General features: G+C 38.3%; 1 protein-coding gene across 2 annotated transcripts in view; it reads right to left on the bottom strand.

The window, feature by feature from the left end:
• The window catches only part of pvalb6 (parvalbumin 6), a 48,581-nt gene that overhangs the window by 1,875 nt on the left and 23,477 nt on the right, over positions 1-23,229 (bottom strand). Inside the window, exons 1-2 of one of the 2 annotated variants that reach the window (XM_042009555.1) lie at positions 10,101-10,260; positions 673-738 (exon numbers count right to left, since the gene is read on the bottom strand). In XM_042009555.1, the coding sequence (XP_041865489.1) occupies positions 673-733 (61 nt within the window). In that variant the 5' untranslated portion in view covers positions 734-738; positions 10,101-10,260. Of the gene's footprint in view, positions 1-672; positions 739-10,100; positions 10,261-23,229 lie in introns of those variants that run through there. The other variant, XM_042009563.1, reaches the window with a different exon arrangement.

Here is a 23,229-nt window from a genome sequence, read left to right as displayed (position 1 = left end):
AATCTAAACTGTGGAAAAACTTTTGACCTCTGCTGACACCGGATGAAAAAGAACTTTTCTAAGAAGAAGTTAAGTGTGTTGTAATTTTGATAACAGACACCAAAGATAAGGCACATTGTATCCCAGTAAACAGTGTGTGGTATTTATGTTTATGTTTACATACAATCAGGAAAAAAAAAAAAACACAGAAGAAAGACTTTTCTTCCGAATCTACTTTATTAAAGGTAAAAATGTAGGACTCATCCGTCCTGGAAGCTAAAAAACTGAGATCTAGAGCATTTAGTAGGTCAACTTTGAGAGAGGGTTTAGTAAAAATAAAAAAAGAAAGAAAAAGAATCCTTGGTTTCAAAACTTATCTAAGCAAGTGAAAGTTTCAGTAAATGAAGAGCTTCAATCAGCGGGGTTTTGACGTCTGATGCTTCAACACGCCTGATTCAGATTAATTCCTCACTAATCGGCTTGTGCAAAACTTAACCACAAGCTATTGGAGATACATTTCATTTGGAACCAGGTATGTGGGAGCAGGGAAAACTAAGGAGATCACACTTAGAGATAATTATGTATGTATATATATATATATATATATATATATATATATATATGTCTTCTAGTGCAAAACCACAGCTGAGTGTTGATGCTCCATGAGAACCGGTGATATTATAAGTGTTTCACCTGCAAATGCATCTAGAGCTTTCTTGATGTCATCAGCGTTGAGGATGCTGCTCATTGCCATCTTGGCTGGAGGAGAAGGCAGGCGAGGAAGCAAAAATGGAGAGAAACAGGGAAGAGGGAGTGAAGGAAACAGAGTGGACAAGGTTAAAAACAAGGTTGCAGGAGAGCAGAGAGAGAACTCAGAGACATTCTCGTATTACACTGGTGACACGCTAGAAATGGAGCAGGAAATCAGGGCATGTGAGAGGGAGGTGATGAGTGACGGTGAATGAGTAGCAGTTAAAGAGAAGAAGAGAATGAGATTGTAACTGGACGCTGTTGAGAGCAAAGAGCTGAGTTTTGGTCTTTTAAATAAAGTGAAAGATAAGGATATGAAAAAATAAGTAATCTGAAGAACAAATAGACGGTACATGATGTGATATCATTGAGCATTTTATGGATGAAAGCAATGCGAAGGACCGAGATGTCTGGGGTTTAACAAGCCGGCTGAGTCTTCTGCTGTGTCTGAAATACCACGGGAGCATTCAGTTTGTCAGCCCAGTCAACACACAGAACCTTCCTGTACCTCACCATGAAAGGTGAGCCTGACACTTCACAGTGCTCTGGCTTTTTACTGTGTGTGTGTGTGTGTGTGTGTGTGTGTGTGACTGAACCTGACCGCTGCTTATGAAGTTGTCACCTTCCCCTTGACTTTAAATGTTGGTCTTTTTTTCATCTGTTCACATTGCAAAACACACAGGAAGTCAGAAGTCTGGTGATGATGTGTAATTACAGTTACACTAATGTCGAGCGTGATCACACTTAAGGTTTTCCATGCATCCCTGCACTGACACACCTGACTAAAACTAATGAGTCATAGTGCAGATCCTTATAGGTTGTTGGATCCACTTAATTTGAGTCAGGTGTGTTGGTGCAGGGATGCATGGAAAACCTGCAGGATTGTGGCTCTTGAGGACCGACATTGGCCACCCCTGGTCTAGGTGGATTTATAGTCTACAATATGCATCATGGGTGTATTCTTAATTATTCTTTAATAATACATATTGTTTACTTACATTATAAATTTAGTCTACCAGTTCAGAAAACAAATGATGAGGATAGTTTCAACCACATATCTCAACAGATATTCTAATGCAGATTTTTCTAATGAAGGAATCATCGTTTTAGACTAAAACAAATGTTACATTTAACCTAAAAAATGTCTGAAGTTAAAAAAGTAAAATTTTAATCTATAATATCACGTCTTCCATCTTAGCATGTTTGTTTGTTTTGCTGATTTTGTGAGCTCACAGTGGATCATCAAATAATAAAACTTTAAAATCTTTTATCTGGAATGATTAAACAGAGCAGATTTAATGGAAATGTCACCAAAAAAAAAAAAAAAAAAAAGTTTTACAGGAAGGCATCATCTTTGTATGATCATCCTCATCATCATCATCATCATCATCATCACTGTGGCTCATAATGCTGAGCTGGCCAGTGCATCCGCCCTTCTCAGGACCTGAAATACAGTCTGAGCTGCTGTTCTTTCCATCAGTTAAAAATCACTCCAGCAGTATTTCCTTCACCAGACCTCTAAATTTGCAGCATCTTCACAGTGAGGCTTTATCTGGCAGCATTAATAATATCCACAGTTGCCCACTTGGTTTCCACACTTAAATCACTCATACAGAGAGCAAAGAAACAGCCACATTTATCTATATTTACTTTTTTTTATACGTATAACAATAGACAACATAAAGGGAGATATTCAATTTTTTCGACATGAACAACTAATAGATTAGTGAAGCATTAACTACTATTTGAAGTAGTTCATAGATTTCTTCCATTGGTGTCACGCTTGGCTCGAGTGATGTATGAGCTTGAGGGGAGCTATGGTGTTATCAACTTCAGTAACACACTGCTGCACACACAGATCAATACTGAACAGTACTTAACTTGTGTGGCCGCACATCCAATCTTTTATCATTGTAAAAGCCCAACCTTCTTCACTGACCTTTAGCTCAAATGTGTCCGTGGGGAAAACAAACAATTCATCGTGAAATGAGGAGGATGAGGTTGATTTGCTGAGATATCTCAGTCCCAGTGCGACCAGTGGAACTGTATAAGGTAAGACACATTGATTCAATTTAAAGGAAATTTAAAGGAAAGCACAGCCGTGCTGACGGCTGGTCTCTGTGATTAATCGTCAGCTAGAAGACGATGAACTGAGGCTTTGAACCTACATGGCATTCGGTTTAATTTGAGTCATGTAATTTTGGTAAAAGACTAAGCAGACATTATATGAAGTACACTTATTTAGAGATAGAGACAGATACCACCTGCCATGTTTGGACTGTGGTTATGATGCTAGAGCCAATAGTTTTTTTTAAACTTAGCTTGCAATAAAAACAGATGTGGGGAAGATGATTGGTCCATATATGAAAAAAAAAAAGATTTCACTACAATTAATTGATGAATTTGTAATGAAGTATTTGCATAAATCCAGTAAGAACTATTAATTCCCCTCCTGCCTGCCATCATTTCCTGCTACCTGGGTCTTTCATTCTGTTATGATTTGTCACCTTTGTTTTCCCACGCTGTTAAATTCCCCTCATCCCTAATTCTGTCATCACTCTGCACTGGTCCATATGCTTTTCTTGCCTACAGCGTTATGAGCCAATCAGTCTGATCCCTGTTCCTTCAAACTCTTTTCTCTTCTCTCATTCTCTCTCCTGGCTGATTTCTTCACAATCCACCTGCTCCCTCAACTCCAACTCTTCCTGATACCCACGGAGCCTCATCTGAAGTCTCATCTACCACCAGCAGCTAGGCTTTAGGGATCCTATCCAATCCCATTCATGTCATTCATCTCATCCCCCACTGGGATAACACAGCATCCTAATTGGCACACGAAATTATTATGTATTTGTATCTTGTATATTAATGATTTTTTGTATCTTTTCAGTTGATCTCTCATTGTCTGGAATAATAATGTTTCTAAATGAGTGTTTTCCAGTCATAGTCCAGGCTGCTGGTGAGTTTTTGAACTGCTGGATTTGACAAAATACTTCACTGTAATGAGTGTACAGTATTATTCCGACAAGGATGAAGCAATATTTTGGGTCCTCAAAAGTAATTCTTTGTTTCTTTTTAGCATTTATTCAATAGAGAGGAAGACTTGTGTAAAACCTGGGGTCCCAGTCCTGCTTTCTTATTCTAATATTTGTAATGTTCAGCTACATGTTCAAACTTACAAGTTGCTTAGAAAAATCTTTAGAGCTACATTGTTTGTCTTCTTTGGTAAAAGAAGTTTTATTGTTTTGTCTTCCCCCGTTTATGTGCACATACACACGTACACACACCTAGAGGTGAATTCTTTGGTTGTATGATGCTTGTCATTGGTACATATAGTGTGGTAGAATAGTAACAATAGTGTTTACTGATTAAAGTATCATTTATTAATAATCATTGTTTTTAGCTTAGTTGTAAAGGAGAAGTTGTTTGTGATTATTGTTCACTGTGATAATTGCAGGACGTAAAGGTCAATACTTGGATTCACATCCTTCACGGTGCTCCGTACACACACGTGTGATCCAGATTAACGTGATGCTTGAGACTGATACAGATACAGTGACAGCGGATAAAACTGAATATATCACTGATAATATCAATGCATTTATTGTCAGATATGCTGATAAATGACCAGACACAAACATCATATTTGACAAAGAGTACTTGACGTCTGCACGGCCTGGTAAACGTGTTATTGAGAAGTCGGGTTTATTGAAAAGAAAACCCTTCCATGCAGATATCGCCTGCCATGTGCATTTGCATTCACAATTTTCTTCTGCTATTGGCAAATATCTGTGATCCACTTGGTATTTTGAATAATTTCCATCCATCTTTTGAGGCACTTGGTTACGGGTAACCACACTGACATCTCTGTTCAGGAGCTTGGTTCTGCCAAACCAACTCAAGTGCTGCCTTTTCCCCTCTGGCTGTGCATGCACCGCTTTAAATTATTACACAGAAATCCAGCAGTTTAAAAGATGCTTTGGCCTTCAGGCCTTCATAAAGATCAGTTCCAACTGATCTTGAGCATTGATTTTCAGGAAGGCCTGAGGGTAAAAACATCGTAAGCTGAATAAATCTGGAGGTGCAGTGTGTGACATTTTCTTCCAGTTTTTGGACAGTTAGCTGCCTTGTAATCTGAGTTTAGAAGCTCATAATCTGAGATTACAAGAAGCTCTAAAGTATTTCCATTTTTGGATTCCCATTTAAGCAGAAGGCAATATGAACACCAGCCAGCGTTTGAACTACCTTGTTCTAACGTTGCTAGATCTGGTGTTTCCACAGGAACTATGCTGTCTGCCTTTGTTTTATTTTAACACCACTGACTCTTCAGACTTGAAAGCTTGTCCCTAAGGTGTGCTATCTACTGTACTTCCTGTTTATCACACAGAGAATCAACATTTCCATCCTGAGACTAAAAGCTGCAGCAAGAACACACGAGATACACGTTTTGTGTTGGGTGAAAGGAATCGTGTTCATGCATAAAAACCAGAACAGATCTGCATTGTAAATGTGGTAGTACATTTAACGGAGGCTGCTCTTTGAGATGAGTTCATGATTATTGCATTAGGGAAATGTGAAGTTTTTGTACATAGACATAATCCAGAAACTTTGACGATGGGTAAAATAAAAAAAAATAAGCTGCCAACATAAACACTTCTGAAGGGAATATCATCTCACTGGTTTCCTTACAGCACACGAGGTTGAACGCCAAACAAAGTGGGGAAAAAAAAGAAAAACCCTTGTGTTTCCATCATGAGTGGTTCCATGACCCTAATGCTCTGGGTAGGTGTGGGAAATCTAACCATGCTGCACAAATGCCAGCTCCCTAGTCTTCTGTAACAGCTGCATGAGTGTGTGAATGTGTATGCATGTGAGTTTTTATATAGACTTGAGTGAAGAGATGGGGGGCTTAGGGATAAATATTTTCTTGCATTTCAAGAAACCTGAGCCCCTTGTGCTCATTTGAGTGTGTATAACTGTGAAGGAGTCTGTAAATGCGCCTATGTGTTATAGATACACAGAGCAAAGCAAGGTTAAGGGTAAAGTATGATATACAATACACAGAGGAATATGCCTCTCCAGTTTAATAGCTGTGTGAACTGACAATAACCCTCTACAGAAATGAGTATGATGATCTTGTGTTTTAAAGGTTTTGTTTTCTCTTTATTCCACCATTAAACACTGAACGTTGTTTTGTGGAATTATTTGTGAGTCATTCACCACTTGAGCTTTATGTTGTTTGAAGCTTCAGCTGAGGTCATGAACATTGCAGTTTATTTTGTTGTAAATTATTCGTATTTTTTGGTTGTGAATTGGGGCTGTATAAATAAAACTGAAGTGATCTGAATTATTATCATATGATTGTGCTGTAACCATAAAGCATGTCATATTTTCTAGAGATGAGCATTATAGCTAAATGCCCAAGCCCAATTCTTCCTCTTGGTCCAATGTCTTTAGTTTGTAGGGAAAGGGTTGCTTTTTTGTTTTATTTTTATTTATTTATTTTTTTTATTTTATTTTATTTTATTTTTTATCAAGGATTACCATAGATTTAGTGATCTAAATAGTCCTCAAAACCCCAGATGAGGGGCTGGATGTCAGTACTGCTTTAACTCATCCCTACAAATAAAGGGGAACTGGAATTGGGCAAACAAAATCCAACCTGGATATTAAAAGTCTATTAATGTGTACGTCATCATTAAGAGCCCAACCTCTGTAGCTGGATTATTGATATGGAGAACGCTATCTTCCTGAATGAGCCAAAATCCAATGGAGGCCCCAGTGATTTTTTTGTTATTTGTGCCTCTGTGAGAGTAAACAACCTGCGGTCTGCATAAATGATCCTTAAAAAAAGGTAAATGGTTTAATTATACCAGTTACCATTTCACTGTGCTTTATTGTCTGTGGATTTACAGAAGCTACCCATAGGTAGAATAGAAAAAAACAGGCCATTGTGACTGTTTAAATACAGAAACAAAAAAGTGCACACAACTGGGATCCCAGCTACATAACAAGGTGAGAGTGGATTGATGAGGCGAGTGCATAGGCCCGGGGATCATCTGGCTGTTATCACCGCTGTCCACTCTTTAATCTTCTGCAAGCCTGCCAGTAACAGCCATCCTGCTTTTGTGATGTGTGTGTGGTGTACTTGTTTTCCTACATATTGGGGGGCAAAAATCTGGCAGATTTTAGGATCTTCCTGTGAATGTGGGGGCCATTTTCTTTTTCTTTTTTATTTTTTCCTTACCAGTACAGCCATTGAGGGTTAAAATGAGGTTCTGGGTAGGTTTAGGTTAATAGACTGCATTAGATATTAGATTGTAATGGTTAATGTTAGTGTATTGGGCTATATATGGCCACTGGTGAGTCCCCAGTCAATACTAACAAAAGGCTAAATGTGTGTGTTTGTAATTATTGTGAGCTTAGAGGAAAGACTTGAAATGGGAAACAAATTTTCAGATTATTTCAACATCTTGGCACAAGCCTACAGGCATTCTTCAATAATCAAAGTCATATTAAAGGCAGTCTTTGTTGACATTTTAAACTGCACTGAAAACAAAATTGAGGATTGAAATAAGTTTGTATTCAGTAGTTATAAGCTTAAACCAGTCAATGTTTCTTCTCTCTTGCTGTTTGTGGACATGTATGTAAAATGTGGAGAAAGAGGCTGGCGCTCAGAGGAATACAATATTTTAGAGAACTGGCTTTGTCTCTTCTTTCACTTGAGATTACTTGAGACGGTCTGCGAGAAGTGTTTATGGCCAAGAAGATGCCATCCATCCATCCATCCATCCATCCACCCATCCATCCATTTTCTGCCGCTTATCTGGAGTCGGGTCGCATGGGCAGCTGCCTAAGCAGGAAAACCCATCTCATGCTCCATCCTTCCCTCACTCGTGAACATGACCCCGAGATACGTGAACTGCTTCACTTGGGGCAGGACCCTATTGCAGACCTGGAGAGACCACACCACCCTTTTCCGGCTGAGGACCATGGTCTCGGACTTGGAGGTGCTGATTCTCATCCCTGCCGCTTCACACTCAGCTGCGAATTGCTACAGTGAGAGCTGAAGATCACAGCCTGACGAAGCCAACAGAACCACATCATCCGCAAAGAGCAGAGACCCAATCCTGAGGCCACCGAGCCGGATCCCCTCAACACCTTGGCTGCGCCTAGAAATTCTGTCCATAAAAGTTATGAACAGAATCGGTGACAAAGGGCAGCCTTGGCGGAGTCCAACTCAGACTGGAAACGATTCTGATTTACTGCCGGCAATGCGGACCAAGCTCTGACACCGGTCGTGTAGGAGTAGTTGTAGCACACCCTCCGGTTCCCCTTTTGAAGTGGGGGACCACCACCCCAGTCTGCCAGTCCAGGGGAACTGTCTCCGATGTCCACGCGATGCTGCAGAGGCGTGTCAGCCAAGACAGCCCTACAGCATCCAGAGCCTTAAGGAACTCTGGGCGGACCTCATCCACCCCCGGGGCCTTGCCACCGAGGAGCTTTTTAACCACCTCAGCGACCTCAGCCCGAGAGATAGGAGAGCAGGCACCAGCTACCCCAGACTCTGCTTCCTCATCGGAAGAAGTGTTGGTGGGATTGAGAAGGTCTTCGAAGTATTTCTTCCACCGCCTCACAACGTGCCGAGTCGAGGTCAGCAGCCCCCCATCCCCACTGTACACAGTATTGACGGAGCACTGCTTTCCCCTCCTGAGCCGCCGGATGGTGGACCAGAATCCCCTCGAAGCCATCCGGAAGTCATTCTCCATGGCCTCTCCAAACTCCTCCCATGCCCGAGTTTTTGCCTAGCGACCGCCGAAGCTGTGCTCTGCTTAGCCCGCTGATACCCATCAGCTGCCTCTGGAGTCCCACAGGCCAAAAAGGCCCGATAGGACTCTTTCTTCAGCTTGACTGCCACCATGTATACAATGACAGAACAAAACAAATCTTCTTTCACCTCTGTTCTGAGTAGCTGTTAGCTTAGATGTGTACTGCATGTAAAATACTGACTACTTGTACGTACTTCAAACAGCCCTACTTTAAAAAAAAACAACCCTGAAATAATTCTTTAAATTGGACACCCGTTTTGCAAAATCAGAGAATGTATAAGGCAGCCAATTTGCCCAACAAGCATACTCTTTCTTACAAACAACTGCCAGGCGCCCACCTTAAACAGGCCGTATGAAAAGGGCTAACTAAATGTCTGACTGTCAATACCACCTGCAGTCAGACTCATTGTGCTGGTATGTATGTCAGTGACAGCAGCTTGCTGCTGTTTGTATGATCCTACACCATGAAATCCTATGCCAAGGCCTCATTTCAAGTTTTCCTGAGACCAGCTTCTTTAGTTTGAATGTTCCTAATTAGCACAAAGGATGATGTACTTCTGAAGCCAACAGGAATATTTTTAGGTTTGCAGGTAGCTGCACATACTGACATTTTGACCAAATGAAGGTGTTACCACTTGACTAAATCTGTCTGTGGCCTTTATAATTGTATTCAAGATGCTTTACACAAGAGCCAAATGACAGGGAAAATGTGGGAGACCACATAGAAGATATTAATCCTCTAAGGAACATGTTTTTTTTTTTTTTTAAAATACCATTTCATTGCTTTTCTGCTGGCATATTTGCATGACTCCATGGTTACACATTCCCACTTAACACAAAGTTGGCACTACTCAGATTCATAATAAACTCTAATTAAAGGAGCATGCACTCAGTTCATATTTGCATAAAATATTACCAAACAAATTAAAGATGCAAATTCTCTTTAATCTGCTATTAAAAGTATCAGCAGTAAGAATATTTAAAGGAGCTCATTTTTTATTGTGACACTCCAAAACAAAACATTGTGTGACCTCATTCAATAAATGAGACCGCATCCATGGAAGTACATAGGATCTTCCCATGAATATTTAAGGTTTAGTCTGCTGCATGAGTGCATGCAACTTTGTAAGAAAAGGTTTTTGTGATCAGCCATTGGAACAGAGAACATTAATTTATTCTTAAAATGAACTTCATTTATTTTTACTGCATCAGCTTTTTGACAAAGTTATATTACCCTGAAGCTCAGAGGTGAGACTGCCTTCTAATCTAATTAGGCGTGATTAAGGTTTGTCCTTGTAAAATATCAGAAGTAAGTGCAGTAAAATTACACTGTGCCTGTAACTCTGGCACAAACTCTTGTTATCGGGAAGTAATTACTCCGCTGATGCACTTTCTCTGTATCTTAATCTAATCAGATTGTGTAGAGGAATCTGCTAAAGAGGATAAATTGCATTTTTTTACATCTCTGTTACCAGATTAGCTCAACTTATCACTGCACTTTATGTATGTAAATTTAAACATTGTTCATTTTCTTTTTCTTACCTTATTACTGTCTGATGGGCGTTCAGGTGGGAGAGGGGCCAGGGATGTCCAGTAAAAGATCAGAGGCTCTGCTCTTTCTATTTTATACATGTCCTCTCCAACTATTTTAGGATGAAAAATAGGCTCCCAGTTGAACTCGATGTCAGTGATGTTAGGCTGCCAGGCCGGGCCGTATCACTTTCGAAGCAAGCTCATGCTAATCAAAATTTACTATTAATAATCAGCAATCTCCACCCCTTCATTCCAAACAGATTTCTTTTCTTATGCTCATCCTTTCTTGCCCCTCCCTTCGTCTAATACTCCACCCTTGCAGATTTCTCCACCTAATTTTTTCACTGCACCCACAGGACCTCGATCTGTCCTCTAATCCCCTTCTCTCCATCTTCCCTTTAATTCACATTACACTCTGTTCTCTTGAAGCTTTAATTTTCACTTTTAATTCTCATCCCTTTCTCCTATAAGCATTCTGCCTCACCACTGGCAAACTGAAAGACCTTACCATGTCTATTACCTTTATGTCTGTCAACCTCATTTCATCTGATGTTACAATTAACTACCTTTTTAATCACTATTGATTTAGCCATTAAGGTACCCTATCACAAATGACAGTCGAAGGAGATTTCACATTTAAAATATTTAGTGTTTTTTAGTAAAATCTATCCCTGCCTACCCTGGAAAGGGCAAGAGTTCGTCTTGTTTCTGGTCAGTTGAATTGACAGCTCTGGCATTACGTTAACAACTGCAGCTAACTAGCTAGCTGATTCCCATTAGCACAGTGAGTTTACCAAATAACTTTAATATTATATATATATCTGAATAAATATGATTTATCCTGCTGCTTAGTTTTATGTTTTGTACTTTGCTGTTATTACTTTGCATAATATTTAAATTAATTATAAGCTTCATGAAATTAGATTAGTTCTTGCAAATGCTGGAGTTACACAGAAGATCTTCATGTTTCAAAACCTTAACCCCCCCAAAACAAAGGCAATAGCTGCTTATTGATGGTCATTTATGGATCAATGGTTCCTCATAATTATATTCTTTGAGTGTCATTAAAAGCAAATAGTATTGGTCCTTTACACTCTATAAATCTAGATTATTGTTCTTACTATAGCTCCATTCTCAGCACTGTCGCTTTGGGGGAAGTCAAGCTTGACAGAACAACCAGTTTGGGGCTGCTTATCCATGATTAAACAAATGCTGTTTGAGGCATAGATGCTTCATCTTTACTCTCAGGGTGATTTAGTTGGATTAAAGGCACTGTAAGTGGTTACTGTACATGAATGCAACACTTCAAACTTGCCCTCACCTCCCTTACGTTATATGTATAAATGAGATATACCACATGAAAAAAGACGGCAAATTTAAAGCTTTATTAATATTCATATCAAACATGATGCACTTATGTTCACTCTCACAGATTCCATCAAACTAATAGATGAAATTGAGAAGTAAAGATGCGCTGGTTGCCACTTTAGCTTTTAAAAAGTAAACCACCCTAAAAATATTAAAAAAAAAAAAAAAAAAACAGAAATAGTAATAAATAACTTAAGAATAATAAAAAAAAAAAGCTCTGCAACTGCATCAGCTACACTGAAATCTATCTGGCTTGCTGAGACCAGTGACCTTCTATATATCACAAGCTACACAACAGCCTTTGGAGTCACCATTTTCCATGCATAGCTTTGTCTCCATCTTTCTGCACATATTGGTCATTCTTGTTGCTTTCATCATACAAAGCTGGGTTTTAAACTGATGAATTAGTAAATCAATGGTTATCTGCAACTTTTTATTTACACCTTCATTTTTGATGCAAAAATCATTCATTGTGTAGTTGTTAAAATAATAATAATAATAATAATAATAATAATCTAGGTTGACATATCATCTTGGTATTTTAAAGTTTTAAAAAGGTCCTGTATCCACCTAATTCAATAAATGTCCAGTGTGACTTTGTGGGGAAAGAGGCTGCATTGGGTTACCATTGCTGTTTATCAGCACTAACAATAAAGCACCAAGGAGCTGGTAAGTTATACGTCTCACTGGGACAGTACAGCACCCAGCTCAGGAATCCTCCTCCAGGGTCATTAATAGATGTGACGTGATTTCAGACCAGAGCAGACATCAGCTGTTTCCACCGCTGGTATTACTGAAGAACCACTTTAACCTTTGGGAAACACTGCCGATTCAAGACTCCGTGGCTATTATCTAAATACAAAGTCATAAACAGGTTTTATTACAAGATGTATGTATTTGTGTCCCAAGCATGCAGCGTGCATGTGAAGGGTGTGAAATGTCGCCAGTGTGAGTGATACAATGAAACAGGGATCTTTTTTTATAGTTGTGATATTACGAATGTTAAAATCTCAGTTACTATCCATCAAGGTAATGATAATGTTAGCTATGAGTCAGTTATGAGTTTTATGTTGGACTAATTTTCAACTAAGAAAGATTTGTTATCGCTGTCTAATCATTGATTTGCTTTGTAGTAAATGTAATTTTATAAACGTTCATCATTCAGTGTTATCAGTAGTGGAGTTCACCTGGGTGAAATCAACTATTAAACCTAGACTGTGTCTACAAGGAGACGAGTTTAAGTATATTAAGTATGAGTTTAAGTATTAAGTAGTATAAAAAGATTTTTTTAATTTTTGGACTTTTTTAACCTTTGTACTTAGCATTTTGGGAGCCTGGAAGTGCTTATTTTTGTAACTGGGTCCTAGAGTAAATAAAACTAACTGTTTCATTTCTGTGTTGTGTTCATGCTCAACAAGATATGTTTTGTTTTTTGTTTTTTTGTTTTTTTTTTTGGGGGGGGGGGGGGGGTTGTTTGTTTGTTTGTTTATTCTTTTGTTTTTAGGAAAATCTGTAAAAATAAATAAATACATTTTAAAAAGTCCACACAAATATATATATATATATATATATTTTTAATTTTATTTTGTTTTGTTTGCTCCATGTCTTGTTTTCTGTTTTTGATGTATTTTTGTGGCAGTATTAGGGCCACTTGCAGGTTTGTATTCTACTGGTATACATACTGTGCCATACATACTGTAGTCTGATATGGGTGTGCACATTTCTTGAAAACAACCCTGTCTTTATGGAAAACTTTCTTAAAATGAAATTGGCTCTGTCTTTGTGTGGAAATAGTTTTGATGGTACTGTATGTGGTGTGCTCTGATAATCTCAGCACAGAAGAACACACACATAACCATTCTTTCCTGTAGCTGATCTAGAATCTAGTCCTCCGAGCCAAATGTGATCACTGCTGCTGGTTTACTGCAGAGACAAGCCACCAACTTGCCAAAAATCCGCTTCTCTTGCAAAGACAATGCCAAATTCAGATTTTTATGGCCCGAGTAAGAACATTAATGTTTTACTCTATAATGTGTTGTTGTTTTTTTTAAATGAACATGTTAATTATGACAGCCCTATTTAAAAGTATTGTGTCAGTACCAATGATACAAGTCCTGTATTTATTTGGTATCAGATAAATACTACATCTTGCCATATTGTACAATCCTACAGCTAAGTTAGAAGCTAACAGTGGGTCTCACATAACAATTGTTCAGTGGGGTAGAAAGGTGGAAGTGGAGATTAAAGATAAGATGAGGCACTGACTAATTTAGCTTTCTATGATTGGATTTCATCTCTGTTCCATTTCAAGGAAAAACTCAAGCTATTTCTTTATCAACATGGCATGATCACCTCCACCCAACTAAACAGTCACTCAAGATTTGTCTGGGATTGTTTCAAATGCAGATAGAAATAAAGTTGTGCACTAACTGACTATAAATGCAGAAAATGTACAACCTTCAAACCTTGTTTATTCAGATATTTACCTTTGGGACTTCCTCTGCAGTCATGCAAACTACCATCACATCTTTGGTTCATCATGTAAATCAGCTCTACTTATTAGGAACTTGTCCCGAGGGTGTCAGACTTCATTTGTTATTCAAATTATAATCAATAATTAGTGCTATTGTATCAAATTTTAATACACACTAATTATTTTTTAAATTTGAAGTTAAAATAGTTTTTTAATCATCTGTGACTTCTAATTTGAAATTAATCTCTTTTTTGTGCTGTTTTTGCATATCATATAAACTTTCATGTCTAACTTTTTCTAGCAAAGGATCCGAGTAAAACTTGAGATTATATAGCACATAATTCAGATCAAAAGGAAAATTATTCATTGACACTACTAAGCAGATAAAATGGAGCACAAGGTAGGATGCTGTGGTGAAAACTCGAGTGAAACTGATAAGAAAAGGTGAGAGATGGATCAGTGAGATTCCTTTGAACCTACATCCAGGTAAGCTAGCATAATTCAGACACAGTTTGAAGTTCATGGAGCACAAAGGAAGACAGAGATAAAGACAGTATGTGACTATCCATTTGGTTTAATTCTATTCACTGAAGTCCGAAAAAGATGACTACATACCACTCAGATTTTCTGCAATGATTATGTTGTTTATCTTTTCTGACAGTGGATGGACTTTGCTGAATTACATATAACATTTTTTTAAATTTGATGCTGTAAATTTAATAACATTTTCAGTAACTGTTTCTGAAATATAAAAGCTGTTTCCATCCCAATATTACCGCTCAATAAAAACAACTTAACAGTAATTGAGTAGAGTGATCATGTTAGTTTACTAAAATTTGTACTGACGTTGCTCAGCTTCATTATATTCTTACATACATTTTTAAAGTATTTCTGTATTTTCCTCTACTTTTTAGCTGGTATAGTAAATTTTATATAGATACATATTTATTATTTATTATTCTTATATATTGTGAGTTTTTTTTTTTTTTTTTTTTTTTTTTTGCTTTACTAAAATGTTCTTCTGTGGAAAATTTTAGAGTTAAATTGTTTTGAATGTAAGTCATTTGTAACCTGCTTAGTGTTTGTTGTGCCAATATATATATATATATATATATATATATATATATATATATATATATATATATATATATATATATATATATATATATATATATATATATATGGTGGGGGGTGTGTTTTGAATGGCTCTTTGAAAAGAAAATGGCTCCTCAACATCTGTCTCCCTTCAAAGAGCCATAAATCCCATCTCTACCAGCTTCTATCACTCCCATGTTTACTAGCTCTTCCTGTGCCTCAGCGATCAGCACTACTTTCTCCACTTCACCACTGAGGACCATCTTACAGATGTGTCTTGCTGGATAGTGGATGACAATATAAAAGAATAAAGGTTCGGAGGTAAGGATGTTCACTAGCATCCTTCTGCTTTATGAACAATCTTAGACTGCTGGACTTTGGGTGAGAACCTCTGTTTGTCCAGGTTATTTTACCAGTGGGGCGTCACATACACATTAATGCCTTGAACTTTGTTCTTCCTATTAAACTGATAGTCATTGTGAAAGTCGGCTCATGGGCCATACCAAACAAGGAAATATGCAAGGGAATTGATGTAAAAAAAAAACATCTGAAACAACGTTAACGCTTAACTGAACAAAAAGAAACAGAACAACTTAAAACACAAGGGGAAAAATGGAGCAGGCTATACCCAGGAACAGGTGGACCCAGGTGGACAATGTGGCCAGCTCTCTCCAATTTGCAATCAGCACCAAGGTCTGCAACACAAAATCCAAATTCAACAAAACAAAACCCACAGGATCCCAAAAAGGTCTGGGGCCATCACATCTCTAAGCTTGTCAGCAAGATAAAGGGAAAGGTATTTGTTCTCAGTCAGCAACATCACCACTAGATGTCAATAAGTTGTTACATATCACGTATTATATGTGATGTAAATAAATGGAAAACTTAACTAATAAAATAAAGAAATTACTTCTCAGTCAATAAGATCAGAGAGTCCTTGAAAAACAAAGAGGGTTAAAGGAATTTAGAATATGAAACAGGATGGTATGACACATAGAAGCTCACAAAATGTTTGTGAGAGAAGAGAGGAACAAAAGCAAAGCGATTAAATTGTATTTGTACTCAAGGCCACGGTCACATTTCTCTGACTCAGCAGTTTTTCCCATCTGTCTCTCTCACACTAAAAAGTGCTAAGTGAAAAAGTGAATGAACAAAGAACATGAAAGGTAGAGAATGATAGAGAAAAAAGGTTGTAAAAAAACAGAAAACAAAAGAAAGATGAAACATGCAGAGCAGGGACAGTTTACAAATAGCTGAATAGAAGGATAGATAGATGAGTGGATGGACAGATGGATGGACGGAGTGGAGGTATATCAAATCCGACAGTAGAAATTACAAAAAGACACCAGAGGAGGATTTGCTTGTTAATGGGAAATCCAACCCAATCTGGTCTCCTGTCTGGTTTTCTGTATTTGTGTGTGTCTGTGTGTGTGTTCACCTTAGGTCTGAAAACATTATCCACCTTCTTAAACATTCCTCTCTCAGCCTAAATATCCTCCATCTACCAGATCACTCGCTTATGTCCGGGAACAATATAAAGCTTCACACATCCGGCATGTTTTGATGCAAAGGAACATTTAATGCTGTAGGTTCTGCGGATATTGGACAAAACACACTATCCATCAGAGGTGCACAGACACAAGGAGACACTGTAGACAGAGATAATGATGGACATGTCTGCACACGCATTGAGGGATGCTCTGATATAAAAGAGATAGGAAGATGATTAAGGGAGGATGCATGAGTTTGATGTCAGAGGCTGTTAGAGATTTATCCCTCTTCCTGTCTGTTGATCTGAACTGTGATCAGATCAACGGACAGATCATTGAAGCACCGAGCTACCCAAAACTTTTCATGTGAGTGACTCTGTCACACTAAGCATGCTGGTGGATTTTTGATCTTTTATTTGATCTTTTATTTTACAAGCACCAAAAGACCTTTAAAGTAAATGCCAACATCGGATGCCATAATTTCCAAAAAAAGCTGATCAAAAGAAATAAGATGATGATGTGATTACACACAGTATAGTTAGAAACAGATGCAAACACCCGAAGACCAAAACAACTCATGACGTCTTAAATGAAACTTGGCATATGCATGTTGGGTTGCCGATGAGAGTACAGTGTGTGTAGTACAAGCTGAAGATGAGAGATGTAGATGTAGATGCAGGGCTGATTGTGTGATTCACACAGTATCTGTTGTCAGCCTTGGCCTGAAGAATTGTGTGAATTCAGGCAACAGGTGTCTGGGAACAGCTGAGAGTCACTTCAGAGGTAATATAGGTTCCTGCACCCAGAAATGACTGTGAATATCCAAGAGTCTTTTTCTAAGTCCTTTAAGTTTTGAAAAGTTAAAAAGTACAAAAAAAAAAAAAAAAAAAAAAGGGTTATGACAGACTACCTGTATTCTTTTATATTGAGATAAGGGTGAATGATTATTAAGGTTATGTCTCTGTAAGAAACAGCATGTATAAAAAAACACAAAATATTAAGTAGGGCAAAACTGAAAGATCACCCATGGGTATTTGAGGGAGGTCTTCCTAGAGGCTCAGAGAGCATGATTGTGGTCACTGGCATCCTAAGAGGAGGTGTACAGTTTCTGCAAAACATAATTTGAATGTAGCGCTAAGTAATCCAATCTCTGGTCAAAATCACAGCTTGCTAATTTTATCTTCAGCAGTTACTTTATGTTTGACGGGGTAATTTAAATTAGATCTTTTCTTCTCATAACAAGAGGGAACGTTGCAGAAAGACAAGGAAAGATAAGTTGGTAGAAGTTGGTAGAGTTTATGGGGGACTCTTTTCAAACTTTAACCAACTTTGTCCTGTGAAATTTCACACAAGTTTTGCTTGTTCCCTGCAGCTTTAGCTCAAGCTTCACAGAGCTTCCCTACTGTAAATCTAGCACAAATTGACATCTGAGTACATAAATATGTCATGATTACTGAGATCGAAACAGATGTGAAGCTGCTGAAAAAGGAGCAGGCAGCAGACAGCAAGTGTTACAAGGGGAAAAAAGCAAGCATAAGTTATTCAAGATGAACTCACAAATGTCAAAACCAATGGACAAACAAATTTTATGTTTAATATTTTATTTGAGTGTGTTTTGCAGAAAAAATACTTTCCCTCTTGTCTAAGTCTTGCCAAATAAAAACAATGTAATAAAGCAAGAATTTGTTATATTTGTTAAATTACTTTGTGATCATTACACACGTTTCACGTCGCACTAACATCTTTTTACATCCCACATTAATCCAAGTCAGTGTGGGAATCCATTAATTCCTGCGGAAATCGACATGATGTCCAATATGTGTGTAAAATACCTAATTCCTATTCATCTGAAACACTAAAAGGCTGCTTAAGCTAAGATTACTGTCTAAATGTATTGGTATTATGCTGTAACGTGTCCATGTTATTACAATATTTGTTAAACTAGCTGCTCGTCAGACACTCCAACCTCCTCGCTTCGCCTTTTCTCTCTGTGCATTGTTGCTCCAGCTTTGTTATGATCATTTCTCAATTGCACGTTCCATGAGGTTTCCACACCATTAAACAACAGGGGACATAATCTGTATATTACAGACACAGCTGTGTGGAAACAAAGCATTAATCTAATATTGCCTCAGTTTTGTTTCTGGGGAAATTCTCTGCAGTTTTAGCAGCATGGAGGGTAGAGACAGCTTTACAAACAGATCTATATATTAATACACTCATGTACAGTGTGTTTTCTTGGCTTCCTAAAATCCCTGATGCCATCAATGATGTAAACACCAGCACGATTGTGAATGTTGGTTTAGAAATATGGGCAGTTATAGTTGAATTACTCAGATACACCACACATTTGTAGAACAAAAGAATATAGAAGTGTTTGACCTTGAAATGCAGCGAGAACAGGACCAAAGGTATTTGCTAGGGTATGAACGACATGCAAACAGATCACTAGAGGCCATTTCTAAATATTATTGCAACCTTAAATCTTCTAAAGCTCAATTTACATCAGTTGCACATTGTTATATTACTAAAAACTTTGTGCCACAGTTCTGCTAAATGCGACAAAACAGAAAAATACATTATTTGTAACAAGGTCAGTGACAATAGAGAGCAGCGATGCTTTACATTCTAATACTCCACATGTCTTTATCTGTGCTTCATGGACAATATAAGTTATAACACACAGTGGCTGTTCCTTTAATGCACATTATGTTATGACATTATGCATATTTATGGGTAGTTAATACATGTATAAATATAATTAAACAAATTTTAGTAGCACTCCAAAGTCATTCTATCATATCCATCATTTGCAGCAACAACCATGTAAAATGCCTTTAATGAAAGACTGCAGTAGTTTTACCTTGTTTAAGCTAATAGATTAGAGAGAGTATTGCATGTGTGTGTGTGTGTGTGTCCATGTGTTGCAGGGTAGGAGGAGGAAGGGGGGTAGGCACCAGAGTTATACTGTAATTAAGTCGAGGTAATGCACTGACATCTCATGTGCATCGATTCGCACTCTGCTAATGTCCCATGGCGACATGAGTTGTTAGACTTATTAAGTGCAAACCTTCAACCACAGTATGATCTGAATGAATAATAGAGGAGTTATTCAACCTGTGTACTAGTGATGCCGCTGAAACGTCACTGAATGCAACTGCAGTTAAAGAAATGATGGAATCAGGAAAAGGAGAAAAAACAGCTGAATGTTCTCATTTAGGTGTGACAGTAAAATTAGAATCTCCACAATAATAGAAATTTATTTTACTTTCTGTTCACTCACAACTCTCTGCAACGCATTTTATGCAATTATAATTTAGGATTCTGGGAGAGGCACATTAAAGATTTTAAACAATGACATTTTACTGCTGAGCAGAAATACATTAAATGTTTAATTAACTCCTATCACCTTGTTTATTTTTCATTTTTAGAAAATTACCTACTTAATATGTAAATGTCATGCATAAAGTTAAATCTTGGTTGTATGTTGGCATCACAAGCTGCGGATGTGACTGATGATATACAGCCAGCGGAAAGTTTAAAGATGCATTTCTGTTAAAATGCCTCAGGATTTTATGTCATCTATGCACAGCTTGTTTTGGGCTCAACCTTTTCCTAATGCGACTTTGCTGCTGGCTTAGCCATTTTGACCAGCTCATCCTTTTACACACACACACACAAATATATTCTCTCCTCGCCTCCATCCATTGTTTTTTTTTTTTTTTTTTTTTTTTTTTTTATTGCAGTCAGTTCAAATGTCACCCTTCATATACTGTACCCGTTTTATGCATTTACCTCCCAACGTCTAGAGTATAACATCATTCTCAGAGCTTATATACGCCACAATATTCAAATACCTGCGTGATATTGTGTATGCTCATGTCGAGCCACCAAAGCAGCTCTGACCTGTTGAGGCATGGATCTTTACGACTCTGAAGGTGCCCTGTGTGACTGATCCCTTGCAAAGTGGAGCTTTAATGGATCAGGCTTATTTTTCCAGCTCAGCTTATTGGTGCTTGTACCATTTCTGAGTCATGTTTGCAGTGTAGCAGGGAACATTATTCTGCTGAAAGAATGCTTTGGAGCCAAGGAATACCTCCTGTAGACGGTGTAGGTGGCATATGTCAAACTAATGTCTCCATAAATGCCAGCACCTAAGGCGTCTTATCAAATATTACCTAGACCTTCTTTTTGTATTGCATCTTCCAGCAAGATCACATTACCTTTGGAGCAGTGGCAGTGGTCAGGGGTCAGCATTGGTCTTGTAATGACCAGCAGCTTCTCAATCCCATACATGCCTACTTCTGATACATTGTGTTCTTACACCTCTCTATAACACCCATTCAATGTGTTCTGCAGCGTGTCATGCTGTAGCTCTTGTTCAGTCCCTCCAGGACTTCTCTATGTTTTTGTTGGTGCAAAAAATGCACCAAATTTAGTGGATTTTTTCCCTGCAAAAGCACCTGAAATTCATTTGAAAATATTATCAACTATAGTCCAGTACTATGTAAAACAAGTACATTGAGTCAGTACTTTCATCAGAGTGCTGTTTAACCTGCAACTTCTTGTTCTTCAGTTTAACTTGACCCTTTCCCGAACACTGGAAGGGTGTCATGCTCGGTACCTCATGGTGATTTTAGATGGCGAATGCGACACATTTCTCCCACACGTTTGCCCGTTAGTCAGAATCATGAAAGCTGATGACATATGTATGTCAAGCAATGTGAAGGAATGATGTGATTTTTCAAAGTGGTATTAAAGTTGCGCTAATTGGACAAAATTTCAAAAGCGTTCAGTTTTCAGGAGGATTTGTGTTAATAGTTGCAAATTCCAGGAGAGACTGAACAACACAGACCAGCCTTCTGTCCTCTCTCTATCTGTGACTTCTGGATGTGTTGCAGTTTCTACAGTTATCACCTGGACCTATTTCAGTAGGCAATAATCACTATATACATTAACACTCCCCAGTGTTTCTAATTCTTTCTTTTGAGACGCTTGGGGCCAGTAATCAAACCATTACAATTTGTTTCTTGACAAAGTCAGTCAGAGGTTGAACTTGCACGTCTTTCCTGCTTCCAACACACCACCTTCAATAATTAACGGATTACTTTTTGCTTAATATATCAGCCTGCAACACTGCATTGGAATAAGTGGGTATAAAAATGGATAAAGTTTTTCTCATTTACCATTATAAAGGTTTTTTTTTTTTTTTTTTTTTCTTGTTTGCAACAAATATGCCTACTGCTCCATTACAGGTACGGCCCAATAACAGCATCCTCTGATGACTCCATGCAGCCTCATTCAAGCAGAAAATTATAATATATATAATTTTATCATTTTTCTACAACTTTTTTTAAAGTTTGTCTTAAAGTTGCTTGACCATATATGAAAACATGGCTCATGTGTGGTTGTTTGAGAGGGGGGAAAAAACAAACAAAAAAAAAAGAGAAGGAAAGCATTTTATGACTCCTCTCCCAGAGTTCCACAAGATCAATACTTTGACCTTTTGTTGGTACTCCCTGAAGGGTAACTGCTGCAGCCGAGGGAATCAGTGTTCGGCAGTCGCTTTAAAACTTACACACTTCACTACTTCATGCGGCCTTTCACACGTTCCTGTTTTGTGTGTGTGTGTGTGTGTGTGGGCAGATTCTTAACTCTTCACTTCTGTCATGAAGCAGAACAAATGGGAATGAAGTGAATACAAAGCAGATAAGATGATAAGTGAAACAGAAACAGAAAAGAAAGGAAAGTGATTGAGTTTCTGTCAAAGGCAGAAAGAGTCAAGAGTTAGGGCCATTTCTTCTGATCCCCCTTAGGCTCTGGTTTATCATTCATTCACCAGTGATTTGTCCACCTCTGCAGCATCGATAAAAGCTGGCAGGGCCCACACATCAAGTCACACACAATTCTGGTTCTCCTTGTCCATCTCTTAAATCACATAGCAGGCACCCACTGAGACACAAACATTGAGGACTGCAGCTGTAGTACTTCCTCAGCTCAGTCTGCCAACAGGAGATCCCGACTTGGAATTGGAGGCGACAGATGAGGCAGGTGAGGAGAGGAGAAGAGAGACAAGGAGACAGACAAGGCAAGTAATTAGGAGAGGCGTGTGATGCTGGGGAAGCAGGACGGATGCCGGTAGAAGGGTTCGGGTGAGAGAGAGAACATCAGCAACACCTACACGTATGTGGCAGGACACTAATGAAAATGCTGACAGTTTAATGAAACCAGTACGAGCCCTCTTGCATGATCTTTTATCATTTGTCTTTCTAGGTAAGTTATTTACATGAGTTTACCGACGCCAGTGAAAGCCATAGTCTTCTGACAATAGGATCCTCTGAGCTTCGTCTAGCTCTACGGTGGGGTATCCGCTGATATGCCTTTTGGCACTCATGTTTGGCATTGGATGATGTGGGCTTCTGAAGATGAGTTGCAGCATTTGCGAAGATTTCCTTCTTTGTCTTCATTTTTCAATCCTTTCTCTTTAAAGGCTTGACTCATTGTGTTTTCCCTACCTTGCCATCTTTATCTCCTCAGTTGTCATGACGTCTCTCCTTCCTTTGTTAGGGTAACATCTGGTCCCAACGAAAACAAAGCTATTTCTTTCCATTTTTGTTGATTTATTTCTTTGACAAATCTTTCTTTTTCTTTCAGATGGGGGATGGCAGCTGTCCGTCTTGTCAAGGTCTATGATGACTTGCTCGTTTTGCCT

The sequence above is a fragment of the Melanotaenia boesemani genome, chromosome 2, assembly GCF_017639745.1.
Source record: "Melanotaenia boesemani isolate fMelBoe1 chromosome 2, fMelBoe1.pri, whole genome shotgun sequence".
Taxonomy (NCBI): domain Eukaryota; kingdom Metazoa; phylum Chordata; class Actinopteri; order Atheriniformes; family Melanotaeniidae; genus Melanotaenia; species Melanotaenia boesemani.
Note: the sequence above shows the minus strand (reverse complement) of the source record. Positions and strands in the feature narration are given on the sequence as shown.